Here is a 17,823-nt window from a genome sequence, read left to right as displayed (position 1 = left end):
ACTATTCCATCATAGCTGGGAGGTGAACTCAGTTGAAGAGTTTACTACATACTAGGAAAAAAGGGTTATTTTTATTTTTTCCAGTATTGGAGAAAAATGCAACTCTAAACCATATGAAAAGGAAGATTCCAGGTAAATTAAAGACTTATGCATGAAAGTTAAAATTCTAAGCGAATATGGAAATATAAGCAAATTAAAATATGGACACATTTTAATATCCTAGGCTTAGGGAACTAATTTCACACCTAGAAAAAATACTGGGAAAATATATAAGAAATGTTTTGTTCTCCAAGACACCATAAATAAAACAAATGAAAAGAAATTTATAGCATCTAAGCCTAGCAGTGAACTAATATCTAGACTCTACAAGGCATTCCAGCAAATTAGCAAGAAAAGACAAAAAAAAAAAAAGGAAAAATGGACAAAGATAAAAGATATAAATAAACAGTTCCCAGAAACTCACATGTTCCACAATTATGTGACTATGTGCTCAAACTCACTAGTAATCATAGAAATACAAAGTAAAACAACTATGATATCGCTTCCACCCATCAATTTGACAAAACTTAGATAGCTGGACAACTAGAATACTTCTATACTTTTTTAAAGTAAGCTCCACGCCCAGTGTGGAACCCAATGCAGGGCTTGAAGTCACAACCCTGAGATCAAGACTTGAGCCAAGACCAAGAGTCAGACACTTACCTGACTGCGCTACCCCAGTGCCCCTGACTTATGCAGTTCTGATAGAGATCTCGATTAGCACAAGAATTATGAGGAACAGTCAAGTTCAGTTTACATACGCCCAATGACAGAAATCATCCTTGCAAATATATATATTTTAAGAATCTGTGTGTGTGTGTAAACACACATATAGAGATACATTTTATATACATTTAATGAAGATGTTCCGTGCATCATTGTTTATAGTAGCTGAGAGATGAAGGCTTCCTGGCTGTTTATCACTAGGGCAATACATAAATATAATAGGGTGAATACACAGTTTGGAATTCTAACTATAAGCTAGATGACTGTTCAGCAATATGTACATATTATAAAATCACAGTGCAGCCTAGAAAGAAAAAGCCTAATAAACAGGACAAGATCTCATGCACAGCAGTATTCACGTAAATTAAAACACAAGTCACACATAAAACAATACAGCCTCATTTTATAAGGAGACATATTCATATATTTAATACATTAGAGTCACTGTCTAGGATAGGGTGGAAAAATGAGAATAAATGGGAAATTTTAAAAATTTTGTTTGAAGAAGCTAATCGCTCAATTACAGATTTTCTCCTTCCCCCTCTCCCTTCCAACTTTTTTTTCCCCCTCCCACTCTTCTGCAGATGTTAGTAGCATGACAGAATGAATAAGATTCTGTGTCAGGGGTTGTGGGGGAAATAAAGGTGATTTCCACGATGGCTTGGCCTTCAGGGATGTTAGGCAAAAGTCTAAGGTGAACATACCAAAAGCTTTAGTAGCAATACTCTGTCCCAGAATTAGAACTCACAAGCCCCTTCTTGCTCTGGGCTCCTCAGGATGACAGCACCACTCAACAAAATAAATAAGCAATGCGACCGAGGCCAGAAGTCACAGTGCTGCTTTTTCCCCTGTCAGGCAAATGTTTACCAGCTGACATAAAGATATAAACACTAGAAGCTTAGTTGCGTGGAATTCTCTCATCAGATTAAAAAGTGTATATAAAGTACTTCCGATGTGTAAGTGATTTTTTTTTAATTATTAAGTGTTTCAGGGACACAAAGATGTGTGGTAGCCGCATAACAGTGGTATGCCACTGCCCTGCTTACAAACTAAAACAAGAGTTGGCAAACTTTTTCTGCCAATTCTTAAATATTTTCAGCTTTGTGGGTCATTGTCACACGTACTGTACTCAGAAGGTGCAGAGTGAAAGGAGCCCCAGACAGTCCAGCCAACCAATGAGCAGGACCATGTCTTGAGAAAATTTTACTTACGGACAGAGAACTTTTCCCGGGTCATGAAACATTATCCTTCCTTTGATTTGTTTTCAACCATTTAAAAATGTGAAAGGGTGCTTGGGTGGCTCACTTGGTTAAGCATCTGACTCTTGATTTCAGCTCAGGTCATGATCTCAGGGTGGTGGGATCGAGCCCCACGTCAGGCTCCATGCCTAGCATGGAGCCTGTTTGAGATTCTCTCTTTCCCTCTGCCCCCCACACCCTTTCTCTAAAATAAATAAGTAATTAATTGAAAAATGTGAAAGCTAATCTTAGCATACAGATCACATGAAAAGATGGATGGGCCACAGTTTGTGTCAACCCCTGAGTGTAAAATGTTACAAACTCAGTTAAAGCCCCCCCCCCCCCCATTTGGAAGTACCACTTCCCAAAGTGCATTTCCCCCACCATCCCAAGTTAGCCGTTCTCTGAAACTGGTGTTTTTCATCCCGTATGTACCATTATCTGTATAGTGCATGTGTGCCTATCCCTAAACAGTGTACAATATTGATTTATATGCTTTGCACTTCCCAGAAATGATGTCATATTTTGGGTACCCTTCTGCCTCTTTGCTCAGGACTTCGTCTGTCCGTCATGCTGTGTGTGGAGCCCAGCTTGGTCTTTTTCACTCCTGTATGATATTCCGCCTGTAGTTATGCTTTCTCTGGGAGTGCGTGGGCATTTAGGTCGCTGCCCACAAAGGCCTTTCCCTACACATACCACCCATTTTCATCCTTATCATGGCCTTTCCTGGGAGTACTTTGAGAATCCCATTGTCCAGATGAGCATGCTTTTGACTTAGAGCAGTTTGGTAACTTTCTGAAGGTCATGAGGGGCAAAACTGACATCTGAATCCATGACCTTTCCATGAGGAAATTCGAGTTTATAACCCCTTTGCCATCGGTGGGTATGTTGGATTTTATTGAAGTAATGAGAACAGATCCTCCCAACAATGACCTTGCAATACTGATGTGCTTAGCCTTTCTCTGAGGACACCTTGACCCAGTGCCAAACATTATTGCTCGTAGTTTAGCCCCTTTGGAAGCCACCAGGTACGGTGTGATGAACGTGAACCAGAAACCTCATTTCCTAACCACAATGGGTAGGAATTTAGGAGGAATAAATATCATCATCGTGCAGGGACTGAACAGTTTTCTATTTAAAAAAAAATGAGAAAGACCCAGGAGACTTGTCCCATGCTTTCCCCGCCCCCCATAACGTTTTATCAAAGTCACAAGTAATTCGGGAACTAGTGTTTTCTTCCTTGGTGGGGACCAAAGTGATGGGCTGTGGAGTCTGGTCGCCAAGAGGGATTTGTTAAATATTACGGATGCTTTTGGAGCCTCTGTCCGTCTGTCTGTCCGAGTAACACCATGTCTGTTTTCCCCTCGAAACTGCAGTCAACCCCTTTTGCTTCCTCTGCCTCTGCTTCTGGAAACCCAAACTCTCCCTCTCCGCCTGTCTCTCCCTTCCTCTGCTGGGAAGGCTCCCTAGCTCACTCCAGCTCATTCCGATGACATTTCAAAGAGACCAGAATATATTTTTTCTAATGGCAAAATACCGTACGAAGGAAGGGAAAGTTTTAATCAAGTGGGTGTATTCTCCGGAGGGGCCCAAGTACTTCATTTTAATTCCTCATTTCCCTTTGATGAAAAGTTTAGTGCATTTTTATTATGTAGAATTTATAAGACGGCTGGGTTTAGGTAATCAGCTTTAATATTTATACTCTTAGGGAAAGAAATAGGAATCATTAGTAAGCATGCATAATTAATGAATAAATTACATTTCCCTTTGTTTTCTTCCAGGTACAAGGAAATGCTAGAACTGGTGATCTCACCCAGCCTCACTGTCAACAGCGATCGTCCGGGTAAATTGAAGCTTAACCGTCCCGCCGCCGATGTCCGGACTCTGAGTGACGTAGAAGGTAGGCCTCCCGGCGTGAGTTTCGGTGGCCGTCCCGCTCGCCCCGCGCCACTTAGTAAGGGACCGACAGCCTTCGACGCGTGTCCTTTCGCAAGTACAGTGTATGAGTTTCTCCTCCCGCCACCGGGACTGTCGCCTCCGGACCCAACACTTTGGCGTGTGCGTTGCTAACAGTTCTGTGTGGTCATGAGAAGTGCAAGTGCAAGTGTGCTCGGTGGTGTTCTGACCTTGCTGGCTGCAGAAATGCGGACACCTCTGCGCACGACGGTTTCGGGCGCGTCCCCGGGCCCGGCCCCGGGTGTGTCCCCAGGGTCGCGGCTGCAGCTCCCGGGCTGTGCCTCAGCACCCGGCCCGCCGCCGTGGAGCATCCAGGCGGGCGTCTTGTTTACCAAGGTCTGAGGCTGGGACAAGAACTCGTCTGCCTTTTGCTTTCAGGTTGGGTTAGAGTCAAGGAAGCAGAGGAGAGTTAAGCTGTTTAAAAAATTACTGGCAAATGATGCAGCCGAACTAGTTTTCGCTAGAACAATCCCAGCTATTGTTTGCTCTGTTTGGGATCTGTCAGCCTTCCTGGGAGAGCTGGGAGTTAGCAGAAGGCATTAAGCTATTATGTTTAACCATTGGGCTTAACCCTTTAGTTGGCCGGCCTTGGGATTTGCCGCTGGTGTCCTGGGACCCCCGCCGTCTCTCCCTCACCGTCTATGTTCGATGCCAACTCACAGGACACAAATGCTACATAACTGTCGGGAAAAAACCAGAGACTTGTAGTCTAGTCAAATATAGCATCGCAAGGAATTTGCTTTTAAGCAAATTGAAACTCCAGGCTACCGGGAATAATTATTGCCATCACCAGGACAGTGACATTTCCCTTGCGCGCTGGCGATGAAGCCGAGACAAGCCTACTGAAAGTACCACCAAGAGAGTCCGGGCCCCCCCACCAAACCACATGCTAGAGAACACACCCTTGTTCGTCTTGACACTTTGGAGTGTCCGTGTAAACCACCCTGGGCTCTCGGAGAATTTGAGACAGTTTATTAAGCCCTGTTCAAAAACAGTCATTTTCTTCTTTGTGCGTAGAGGCACTGCTTAACCTAGGGCTTCGTTTCGAAGCCAAGAGAGCTAGGAGGAGGTGGAGGCTGCCGGGTGAGGAAGATCCCAGTCTGAATCCCTGCCCCACTGCTTCCCAGCCAGATAGCCTCCAGCAGATTGTTTCACCTTTTGAGCCTCTATTTTCTCACCTGTCAAATGGGGGCATAGTCACGACCGGCTTCATAGGGTGCTGACTGCTGCCTGGCACGCCGTGGATGCGTGGTATAGCGGTTAAGCTTATTATTCCATGGCCATTCTCCTGTAAATCAAATAACCACAGTGAGTGTAAAACCATGGTTGCAAACTGGCAGCTCACAGCCAAGGCCGGTCCTCATGTATGCCTTTGTTTGGTTTACACACGGTACTTTAAATAAAAATGAGCTTGTAAAAATCAGGAGCATTCACATAAAAATCTGGATTTCTAGTTGCTCTTAAAATGCTACACGCTTTGGAGACACTAGGCCCACATTCCCACTTGGCTGCCACTAGTGGGAGCTGAGGAGCAGCTGTCCCTTAGATGGGTCCCGGCCACTTCCTTTTGTCCTTAATTTTTGTGAGCATATACTTTGTGCCAGGCACTGTGGCAAGCAGTGTAACTGTAGATTACCTCTCCTCCTCCTCTGTCACCAGCAGAGCAAACATATGGCACTTGCTGTGTGCCAGGCATGAATGGACCAATTCACTGAATCCCCACACCCCCAAGAAGTAGGCACTGTCGTCAATCTTTGTGTTACAGATGAGGGAACTAAGGCAGAAAGAGGTCAAGAGATCGTGAGATAGCTTGATGGAGATGACATAGTTCTGTGACAGCCAGAATTTGAATCTTGGTAGTCTAACTCTGAAGTGTGTTCTAATCAGCACACTATAATGTTTCTCATTGAATTACTATATCCCAATAGGCTGGGAGCCCATCTTACAGATGTGTAAGTAGAGGCACAGGGGCGTTAAATATTGAGTAAGCAGCCTAAAGACACACCCAGGTGCTCTGGCTCTAGAGTCCCCACTTCTAAACTTTAGAATCTCCTTCTACCAAGCCCTTGAGAGTCCTCAGACCTCAAGTATTTGTCCCCTACAGTGGTAGCACCCACAAACGCACCATCTCTCTCCTTTTTTGGTGACATGGAACAGTCTGCAGCCTTTCCGCTGCCCTGGAGCCAGCTGGCAGCCAAGGTGAAGGCTTTGGGGCTGAGTGTTGGGGTGAAGAGCGATTGCTCCCAAATTCAGAGCAGGGTCAGTTATATATATACACACACACACACACACACACACACACACACACACTTTTCTTTCTCTTGAGATGGGCAGTGAGCTCCCAGGCTCTGCAGGGAACATTTCACCAAAACTCTAGCCTCTAGTGCCAGATTGGTCAGCTGCCCTTCCAGTCTGGCCTCCTGGGCCCTTCTGTGACAAAGTCATTTTTGAGTGACTGCAAAGGGCCAGATCCAAGGAAATCCCAGGGTGAGGCATGAGCCATGGAGCCTACATTCAGGAGGATTCTGGAGGGAATGTGAAACCAAGAAATCCCCTGGTGGCTCCCACTGCATTCATGGCTGTGCCTCTTACCACCTGTGAGTCCCTGGCCTAGTCACCCAACCTCTTTTGAGTTTATTTGCCTCATCTCTTAAAGGGAAATTTCAGGGAGCTTTCAGAATTGTTATGAGGATGAAATAATTAAAACATGGAGAGGACTTAGCATTTCTCAAAAAGTGTAGAATAAGGTCTAATTGCCTTGCCCTCGGCCACCAGACCTGCCTCGTCTGTCCCTGCCAGCCTCTCACAGTCGGCTCCTCCTCATCCCTTTTGCTCAGTAGACCCAGCCCCCGCCTTGTTTCATTTGCTGTACCCCAGGAGTGTGATTCTGCCCTCGGGGCCTTGGCACTTGCTGTTCCCTTGGCCTGGACCAGTCTCCCCCGGCTGGAGGACCATCCCTCAGCCCCCCCGGTTCTCACCAGAGAGGTCTTACTCCATCAAAAGTAACTGTTCATTCACTCATGCAATAGGTGTGTTTAGTCAGCCGCGTGCCCAGCATTGTGTTAAGCCCTAGAAAGTCAACATACAAAAGCCCCTGCCCTCCTGGAGCACCTACGCTAGGTGGCTGGCAGGCAAGAGGCTGGTAATAGTGAACAAGCAAAAAGTACAGAGCATGTCAGACAGTGGTATGTGCTGGGGGGTGGTGCAGGGAGCAGGGAAGGGGAAGGCAGGGCTTGTGGGGATGTCCCTGGGAAGGTTATGCTTGAGTAAAGACTGTAAGGACATAAGGGAGGGCGTTTGTGTCTATGCAGAAGAATAAGCTCATGGGCAGAGGAATCAACAAGTGCAAAGGCTCTGGGGCAGCAGGATTCCCCAGAGCACCTGAGGAGCAATAAGGAGGCTAGTGCGGCTGGAGCCCGGTGAGTCAGGGGCCATCGGGGAGAGGAGGGCAGAACCATGGCCAGGCTCAGACCTCACCCGGCCTTGAGAGCCACTGCAAGGACCCTGGCTCCTGCCCTGAGTGAGATGGGAGCAGAGGAGGAGACATCTGACCTGCATATTAACAGGACCCCATGGGCCATCCATGAGAACGACTGGGAGTGGGGACCCAATGGAGGCCCATAGACCAGCAAGGGAGGCACGAGAGTGACCCAGGTGAGAGGTGTTGGGGCCTTGGACCAGGGCCAGGGGCAGGGGTCAGATTCCAGACCAGAGCTGAGGGTCGGGCCTACAGAACACCGACCCTCACTGTCTTGTGCCCTATTTTCTTCACCACTGTACTTTCTATCAGAAGGTACAAGCTTGTTCACCTGTCGTTTACGGGGCTCCCAGCTAGGCTGTCAGCTCAGAAGGCCCACCTGGCCCACCTCAGCTACCTGTGTTCCCCCCTGCAAGAGCAGCATGTGACACCTTGCAGAAATCCTCCCAATGAGTGAGGACAGAAGACAGAGCGCTCCCCGCTGGCGGCCCCAAAGGCTTTCACACCTCCCAGCCCTGGCCACCCTGCACGCCCTGCCTGAGTGCCCTGCCTTTTCCTCTGTTTCTCCGTGACACACCAGTGTCTGCTCACCAGCTAACACATAAACACATGATCCATACAAAGACTGGCAACATTGAGGCTGCATCTACCCAAGCTCCCCCCTTCCCTGGAAATAACCACTATACCCTGTTCTGTGTGTGTTAAGACCCTCTTGTAAGCAATTACATTTGTATCAATGAGTATTCGTGTGACTTAGGTGTGTACATTTTTATATACTTAAAAATGTATGTTTACTGTAGACATTATGGTATCGCTGGAAAAAATCTAAACACAATAGCTGTCGCATAAGACATATTTGCTCTAACTTGGTCTGCTCGTTCAGGACACATTAAGTAATGATTTGCCTCTTTTTTACATAACCGAATAACACACTCACAAGTGACTCTGCCCCAGTTCACGAAGCCATCCCCTGTGGATGAACGTGAGTTATCTAATTTTTTACTCTTACAAACAGTGCTACCAGGGGTATCGTCATGCAAGCTGCTGTTTGAACATGTGCCCTGTTTCTCTAGGGAAGATGCTAAGAGGTGGAAGGGCAGCATCGCAGGGCTTCCTTCACCGTCCTTTCTGCCTGGCAAACTGCCCCTCATCCAGTGTGGCCTCTGCCTCATTGTGAAACTTCCCAAGCCCCTCCAGAGAGTTGGTAGTTTCTCATTCACTGCTTCATTTCTGCAGCCATGTGGTCACTGGGTTGTTTGATGGGCCTGCCGTGCATGAGGGTCTGGGGACCTGAGAGAGAAGCAGACCCACTTACTCCCTGCCTTCAGCGGCTTTGCAGGTCACTTGGCTCTCAGAGGCACTTTTTGCATCTTCCCATGCTCACTGGATCCCACATCCTATAGGGTTTGGGCTCAGCCAAGCCGTGTGTGTTTCCCAGCTCTGCCAGTTGCTCGCTGTGTGCACTTGACCAAATTCCTCTTCTCCTTGAGCCTGTGTCCTCATCTGGACAATGACGATATGTCTGCTGCATGTGTGTTCAGTGAATTGTTCTAGAATGCCTGCCGTGAGCCGGCACCTGGTTTAGGTGGTGGGAATATAATGGTGAACAAGACAGACTAGTTCCCCTCCCAGAGCTTATGTTCTGGTAGAAGAGACAGGTACTGAATTTTTAAACAAATATGGGATTTCAGATGCTGGTAATTTTTATGAGGAAGTACAGCAGGAATGTGATAGAGTGACCTGCAGGTGGGCCAGTGGTTAGAAAGGCTTTAGCATGATTATGTTAAAGCCTTGCAGAGTGCTTAGGAAACACTAAGTATGGGCTAGCTCTGTGTGCCTCCCTCTGTAATGTGCATAGACTCAGCTGGGGACTTTGTTAAACTGCAGGTTCTGATCCAGCCTAAGAGTCTGCATTTCTAACAAGCTCCCAGGCAATGCTGATGCTTCTGGTTCACCAGCCAGTCTGAGTAGCAAAGTGCCAGCTTCGTGTTTCTCAAATTCTCTTGTGCATCAAAATCACTTTTCAAGTTTTGTTAGCATATAGATGACAGGGCCCTACTCCTAGCATTGCTGATTTGGTAAAGGTTTGCTCTGGGGCCCAAGAATTTGTGTTTCTAACAAGGTCCAGGAAATACTGTTGCTGCTGGCCCAAGGACCATACTTTCAGAATGGGCTTCCTCACTGGTTTAAAACCTGGCTGCACACTGAAATCTCCTGGGAAGTTTAAAAAAAAATGTTTCAGGCTCATGTCCAGATCCCACCCCCAGAGATTCTGATTTAATTGGTCAGAAGTATGACCCAAGCAATGGGATTTTTCTAAAGCTCTCCAGAGAAGCTTATTGTGTACCCAGGATTGAGAACAATTGTTCTAGATGGTGAATTCCTCCAAGACAAGGACAGTTTTTTATTTCTATATATGTATTTAAATTATTGTTCCTGAATAGCACCGAGCTTAGTCTATGACTCATGGGTAGATACTTAAAAATTATTTATGGGGGATAGATAGATAGATCAATGGATGGAAAGGTAGAGGATGGATGGTTGGACGCAGGATGGATGGGTGGATGGAGGAAGGATGCAGATCATTGGAGGGTAGATGGATGGTTGGGTAAAGGATGGATTGTGAATGAATGGAGGATGGATGGAGAATGGATGTGGATGGGAGGATGGATGGTGGATGGGTGAATGGGTGGGTGGGTGGATGGATGGATCAAGGATGGGAAGATGGATGGATGAGTGGATGGATGTGTAGATGGATGGGTAGATGGATGGGTGGGCAGATGAATACAGCATGGTCTTGAAGAATAATGGATAACTTTAGACTGATACTGGCTTTGAATTCTTAGTAAAGTTTCCTTAATTTCCCCCTGCCTTATTTCCATATCTATAAACTACAGATAATAACTTCCTTGTTAGGTTGTTATGGACGGTGATAGAGGTAAGTCTCCTGCAGTCCTTAGCACAATACTTGGCTTATAGGAACCACTTGAGAAATATTAACTCTCATTCATTGCTATTCAAGGGAAAATTGGATTTGAATTGTATCCCGTCTTCTGGAAGGAGAGGAAAAAAATGTTATAGAACTAAGAAAGCAAAGCTGAATAGAGAAAACTTTTTCATTTAAAACGCAGATACAAAAAAAAAAAATGCAGACATCTTTTGCAGAAGCCAAGGCTGTCATTTCATTACATGTTTCTGCTAGAGGTGAGACTGCCCATGGGACAGGTTGGGCTGTCTTCTCTCGGACCTCCTGCACCTCTTCTGCTCCAGGCACGATAGGGTCTAATTTTCAGTCCCTGTTTCACTGGTTCCAGCCTGGAGCTGGCAGGTTTTGATTCATCTCATCCCAGCCAGGCTGAGCTGCCCAGACCTTTGCCCGAGTCCTCACCTGAGGAGGTACAGATCAGCTTCGCCTCTCCCACCCTTCAGCCTCTCCCAGCTGGCTTCTTGGGGGCCTTAGCACCTGGAACAACCTCTACCTGAACAGAACAGAAATCCCACTCTGGGGGGATTGGTGGGGTGTGAAGGAAATCACCAGTCCCCTGTTTATGTGAGAGGGCACTGACTATTATCAATTATTGAATGCCTTCCCTGTGTAAGGAGCTCTCCCCTCTGGCAATGTCTCTCAGATTCGCACCTTCTCCAGCCACTCTCTGCTCTATGTTGATGTCACCTCTCCTGTGGCATGCTTACTGATTTTTCTTTTCTTTTTTTTTTTTTAAAGATTTTATTTATTTATGAGAGACAGAGAGAGAGAGAGAGAGGCAGAGACACAGGCAGGGGGAAAAGCAGGCTCCATGCAGGGAGCCCTATGTGGGACTCGATCCCAGGACTCCAGGATCACGCCCTGGGCCGAAGGCAGGCACTAAACCGCTGAGCCACCCGGGGATCCCCCTTTCTGATTTTTCTTTGAAACAATCCCATTTCAATTAATTCATTTTAAAATGACTTAACACCAATCCAGAAATGAAGTTATGCCTTTGATAGTCTTACCATGATTCTAACATGCATTCAAATAAATCGGTGATGATTTAAATAGAAGAGCCTGTATTTATGTGCCCTCTCGAACCCCATACTCTGAGATATGGTGGCCTTGTTCTGTTCAATCCTAGGAACACCCTTATAAGGGACAGATGCCTTGTTCCCTGTCACATAGCCACTCAACCAGAGCTGAAACTGGGGTTAGCTCTTCTGGACTCCTAATACAGTGCTCTCTCCTGCTGTCACTGTCCCTGGCCCAGGAACCCTTTAAACCACCCATACAGAGAACATGAGCTGATTCAGTTTATAGACATGCACCTTTCATAGCAAAGACCTTCCTCAAGACACCTTGCACTAGAAATCGTCTCATCTCATGGGGATCACTTAGAAGTGGGCCCCTGGGGTCCAATTAGGCAACATAATAGTGGCTGCTGCTTTCAGAATCATTAGCTTCTTAATCCTCCCAGTGAGAGGTAAAAAAGTGTGAACATTCAAATTGGGCTCACGGATTTAAGTGGCTTACGCAAGGGCCCCGGGAGAATGGAAAGCTAATAACAGCCCCTGCGTGTGAGCTCTTACCACTTGACGGGTCCCTGCCTCTTGCAAGGCTGGCAGCAGCCCTGTGGGTGTGAGATATTGCCCCAACTTGTGGATGTGGAAACCAAGGCTTAGAGAGAGGAAGGGACAGGCACAAGGTCACATGGTTATCCTGCAGCAGCAGCAGCAAGATTGAATTAAGCCCGTGTGCTTTTTTGGGAAAGAACGTTAAGTGGACAGATTAGAGAGATTTGGGTTGTAGATCTGGCCCGCAGCAGGTGCTTGCATGCACAAATGAATGACCAAAGTATGCATACCCTTGCACAAGTTCCTTCACACGGTCACACACAAGTGTGCATTCACACACATAGACCTAGCTTTAGTTGCCTTATTTTAAAAATTGGATCTCATGCCTTGCTCATTTATATTGTGTTCTAGGCCCATTATGCATTTGAGTTTCGGACTTCTAGAATGGAGACTTATTTTTATGAACCTGGAATTGTGATGCTTTTTATTGATTTGCAGTTCTTTATTAGCCCATGGTCCAAACTCTCACCACTTAGAAGTATGGTTTCATGGCCTGGCATGTCAGCATCACCTGGACACTTTTTTTTTTCTTTGAAGATGTTATTTAAATTCAAAGTCATTAACATACAGGGTAGCATTAGTTTCAGGGATAGAGTTTAGTGATTCATCGGTTGAATGTAACACCCAGTGCTCATTACATCAAGTACTCTCCTTAATGCCCACCACCCAGTCAACCTCATCCCCCTACCCACATCCCCTCCAGCAACCCTCAGTGTGTTTCCTAGAGTTAAGAGTCTCTTATGGTTTGCCTCCCTATCTGTTCTCATCTTACTTTATTTTTCCTTCCGTTCCTTTATGTTCATCTGTTTTATTTCTTAAATTCCACACAGGAGTGAAATTATATGGTGTTTGTCATTCTCTGACTGACTTATTTCACTGAGCACAATACCCTCTCACTCCATCTGCATCATTGCAAATGGCAAGATTTTATTCTTTTTGATGGCTGAGTAATATTCCAGTATGTGGGGTGTGTGTGTGTGTGTGTGTGTGTGTACACCACCTCTTCTTTATCCATTCATCTATTGATAGACATCTGGGCTCCTTCCATAGTTTGACTATTGTGGACATTGCTGCTATGAACACGGGTGCTGGTGCCCCTTTGAGTTGCTGTGTTTGTGTCCTTGGGATCAATACCTACTAGTGCAGTTGCTGGGTCATAGGGCAGCTCTATTTGTGACTTTTTGAGGAACCTCCCTACTGTCTTCACCTGGGAGCTTTCTTGACCTGCAGGCCAGGAGTTTGCATTTTCAGAGGATCCCCAGAGTCCTGTGCAGGGTACACTGCTCTGTACCCTCTATGTTCTTCCTTTCCAACTTGTTGTAATTAGGTGCTTATTTGCATAATTCCCTGTTTGCTGTCCACCTTCCCCATTAAACAGGAGGTTCCTGACTGCTTTAGCTCACCGTTAGAACCCAGTTCCTAGTACCTGCCTGTTGCAGGTAGGCAATGAGTGAGTTAGTGAATGAATGAATGAGCTCATTTCGGAGGCTTTGGCCATCTATTTAGCTATTCCTTCTCCTTTTACCCATAGGAAGAGGAAGAGAAGACTTAGGGTTTGAAATTCAGAAATAAGAGGAGGAGTTTCTGTCTCCCCAGCACCATCCCCTTGAGAGTTAGCTGTCCCATTTTATGTGCCAGCAGCATCCTCAAGACACGTGGTGAGGCTCGAAGGATTGGCTACATCAGGTCGGGTCACTAGGGCTGCTTTCACCTCTAGCAACATAGATACAAATGATGCCTCCATTGACCTCAACCTTTTCCCTCGTGGCAAGTTCAGTGGCACTAACAAGGTTGAAAACAAGAAGCTGTGATCAACGTAAGTCCATCTCCATCTAGCAGGCTCCAGATCCCACCAGTGTGAGTGTGGGCAGCTGCTGCTTCTGTATATAGTGTTTCCAGCACCCTGAAGATGCTGGGAGCTCACTTGATGAGTGGAATCCGAGGTCACCTGCCCCTTGTGCCGATGGCCCCATGTTGGTGCTGGGGTGACCGTGAGAAGTATGACCTCCCCCTAGATTGCCAGCATGCTTGTACGCCCGCTGCTCCCACTGCCAGACTCTGTAACACTTCAGCATCAGACAGGGACTCGTGGCCACAGTCCACCCACTGTCTTCCCCTCTGGCAGGTTACGGTACCATCATCATGCTGCTGTCTAGAGCATCGTGCCTGCATGCAGTGGCACTGCCAGAGCTGTGGGCAGGATGGTTCCTGGGCTGCACCGAGAGCTTGATGGTCTGGCCTCCCGTATCTCCACCCTCAGTGGGTCTGTCTTGCTGTGACTTCCATCCAGAGAAAGTGGTCAGATACAATGGCATTGGGACGCCTGGGTGGCTCAGCAGTTGGATGCCTGCCTTCGGCCCAGGGTGTGATCTTGGAGTCCCAGGATCAAGTCCCATGTTGGGCTCCCTGCATGGAGCCTGCTTCTCTCTCTGCCTGCGTCTCTGCCTCTTTCTCTCTCATGAATAAATAAATAAATAAAAAATAAATAAATATATATATATATATATATTTAAAGATACAGTGGCATCTGAAAGAGGTGAAGTGGGCCTCTGGGGGGTCACCGAAAGGCATTCTGGGCTACCCTGAGGACCGTTGTTGCCTGCGACTTGAATAGCGACGTCACATTAGGGCTGGCATTGCCCACAGACCGCCCTGTCAGGCCCACTTCCAAATATGCAGATGATGTGTGCCTACAACTGCAAGCAGGCCTCCTGGTCCTTGTGACCTCCAAGGACATTAACCTTAGGCCACAGCAAGAGTAACCAGATGGAGAGAGAAGCTCTGCACTCCCAGCAAGCCCCTGCCCCACCTCTGCGCCCAAAGCACTGAGCATCGCCGTCCTTGACATGATCTCACCCAGGCCCCCTGAAAAAGGGAAGCAGCTTGAGAGCCCCACTTGTCACAGGCCATCAGGATTCCCAATGAGATGTACACCATCCCCACCTGGGAAAAAAGGCAGAAAGGAGGGCGGCAGGTAGAGGATCATTCCGTATAATATGTGCTCATTTTCCAGGTTTTCATGCCCCCAGGTCTCTGGGATGAAAAGTTAAATACGCTACCAGTCCAAAAAGATCAGATCCTGTGTTTTTCAAAAGTCCTACAGTCTGCAGAAGGCACAGCTTTTACTGAAGACCCATCTCTCACTTGCACAGTCGTCCGGAGGGTTTGCTGGGGCGGGAAGGGGAGAGACTTGTAGGTTCGCACAGCAGGAGAGGGAGACCTGCCCACCTGGGGAAGGCGGGTTGTTCAGCAATTCAGCACAGAGGAGGTTGGAGTGAGGCAAACATGCAAATCACAGCGTGGAGGCTGGGGCAGAAAGACGCTTCACATTTACAGTTAATCCGAGCCCATAGGAATGTTTCCATAAGCTGCGATTTTTATGAATATTTACATATTTATTTAAGAAAACATATTCAAAATGTTTAATTCAGTAACTTATGTATTACTCAACACGCTCAGATCATGGGCTTTTTACCAATAATGACACTGGCTGCTTCAGAATGAGACAGCTCGTTCTCCAGTCCTGGGGGAGGATAAGGATGGGATGCTGGGAGGTCCTGCCGGCGGCAGCAGACCCCAACTCGGGGAGCCAGCGTTGAGTGAGCACCTACTGCGTGCCAGGGGCTTTCCTTGGCATTAGACCATGGCTGTTCTGGACACACTGTAAGAAATGTGTTTTCACACTGCTGTTCAACACACACGCACACATACACACACACGAGCCTGCACACACCCCACACAGCACATTCTCACATCTGTAGCTGGAACCAAAGTCTCACCCAAACCCTTCTTACTCTGGGCAATACATGCTGCTATCGTCCATTCGGTTTTATTGTCTGGCCCTAGCTGTTGCTCCCTGAATGCGTTTTGGGACTCCGACCCTTGACCCAGGGGTTTGGGACTCCAACAGAATTTGACTCAGCCAGGGAGGTGGTTCAGGGAATGGACTTGGGACACACAGGGGCCCTTAGCCTTCTGCAGTTTCTTCATCTGTACTGTAGGGACGATGACACGGCCTGCCTGGTTGTGGGGACTGTGAGGTCATGCATATGAGCAGTTAGCACAGGGCCTGGCACATAGTGAGCGCCTACGTGGATGCTAGTTACTGTTGTTACCATGAGTGCCATCGTGGGCTGCAGTGCCCTGGTTGCCAGGAAAGCCTCTGCAGCCAGGCCACCTGAGTTCAGGTTGCAGATCTGCCCCTTATGACCCCTCTGGCCTTGGGTGAGTTACTTAAACTCTGTGCCTGCAGCTCTTCATCTGTAACCTGGAGATGTGAATAGAACCCACTCCTCGTGGGGTGATTTTGAGGATTAATAGTAACTAATCCAGGTAATAGAAGAGAGCTTGGCATGTAATAAGCACTGGGTAAATGAAGATGACATCATCATCTTCTCATTTAACTGGCATGGATTCTTGAGAGATCAATCCCCCCCCCCCCCATTTCACAGGAGGGAACACTGAGGTCCAGAGACTCTAGGCAAGTGCCCAAAGTCTCATTGCTGCTGAGTAATGGAACTGGAATTGCAAGTTGGCATTTTGAGCCTCCAGCTCCGGAGCTGAGGGAGGCTCAGAGCTCCTGAGACCTTGGAGCATTTCTTAGGAGGCACAGGGACCCCCCCACCCCCCAGCCACATACCCCAGTGCCACCTAGGCACTGCCCAGACAGTGTGAACCAGCAGGTTGGTGCAGTCAGGAGACATGTTCTCTAGTATCTGCCCAGGGCTCCACAAGGGGGACATTGATTGCACTGTTAAAGAGGACCTAGCACAATCCCCAGGGGACTGTCCATTTGTAAAATTAGCTTCTCGAAAATCTCTCTCCCAGTTTAATTCTATCACCTGTTTATTGCCTCTTTCATCATTGTCTCCCCTGATGGATGAGTGTGCCCAGGGATACACTTGAATCAGGAGCTCAGGCCCCTTCTGCCTTCCTGCTCCAACCCTAGCTGGAGCCCAGGAGATGAGCCAAGATGTGTCCCCCCTAGGTGCTGGGGCCAGCACCACCTGCACCCCATGGACCAAAACTGGGGAGAATGAGGAGGAACATTGAGGTGATGTCATCAGAAGGGAAATGGACATCGGATAATCCAAACCCAATGGTGTCTGCCGTTCCTGGGTTCTTGGGATTGCCTTTGAGGCAGGGAAGGGAGCAGTTCTCCATCCAGGAGTGGAAATGGCACCAGCCTGGGAGGCAGGAACCCTGGTTCAGGTCCCAGCGGGGCTGCTCTCTCGTTATATGAGCTTGCTCCAGTCTACTGTTTCTGTCCCTTTGGCCTCAGTGTCCCCATCTGTGCAAGGGGTGGCACATCTACTTTGATGTTTCAAGATGCTATAGTAGACTCCTTCCATGTGGTCCTTCAATCAGTACCTGGAGACAGAACTCCTCCAAAAAGGGTTTTCAAGAAGGAAAGTGCTAAGATGTGCCTTGGAGGAGCTTTTGTGATTTAGAAAGTCCCTGACAGCAATTCTCTACATTTCTTCCCACTCGGGCCAGCATCTGAAGGCCCAGCTTCTGTGGATCATCACTCTGACAGCTAAAGCCCATCCAATTTTTCTTTTCCCTCCAGGCGTCACCACATCGGCCCCTCCGAGTGTGTCTCAGTTCTTCGCAAGGTGAGCACCCTGGCCCAGCTCCCCCTGGCTCTCTCCCTTCCTCCCCCTTTCGAGGCAGAGGCTCTAGGGCCAGAGTCCCTGGAAGGGGATCCCAGGGCCAGCACTTCCCAGCTGAGCCACCACCAGCCTGCGACTCCACCTGGCAGGCCTCAGTCTCCCCAACCAG

General features: G+C 47.6%; 1 protein-coding gene across 2 annotated transcripts in view; it reads left to right on the top strand.

Annotated features, from left to right (window-relative positions):
• The window catches only part of EYA2 (EYA transcriptional coactivator and phosphatase 2), a 264,886-nt gene that overhangs the window by 78,709 nt on the left and 168,354 nt on the right, over positions 1-17,823 (top strand). The window contains exons 2-3 of one of the 2 annotated variants that reach the window (XM_072735719.1): positions 3,785-3,903; positions 17,612-17,657. In XM_072735719.1, the coding sequence (XP_072591820.1) occupies positions 3,795-3,903; positions 17,612-17,657 (155 nt within the window). In that variant the 5' untranslated portion in view covers positions 3,785-3,794. The remainder of the gene's footprint in view (positions 1-3,784; positions 3,904-17,611; positions 17,658-17,823) is intronic. The other variant, XM_072735720.1, reaches the window with a different exon arrangement.

Source organism: Vulpes vulpes, chromosome 14 (assembly GCF_048418805.1).
Source record: "Vulpes vulpes isolate BD-2025 chromosome 14, VulVul3, whole genome shotgun sequence".
NCBI classification, from domain to species: Eukaryota; Metazoa; Chordata; class Mammalia; order Carnivora; family Canidae; genus Vulpes; species Vulpes vulpes.
The sequence above is the reverse complement of the archived record's forward strand: the minus strand, read 5'-3'. Positions and strand labels throughout refer to the sequence as shown.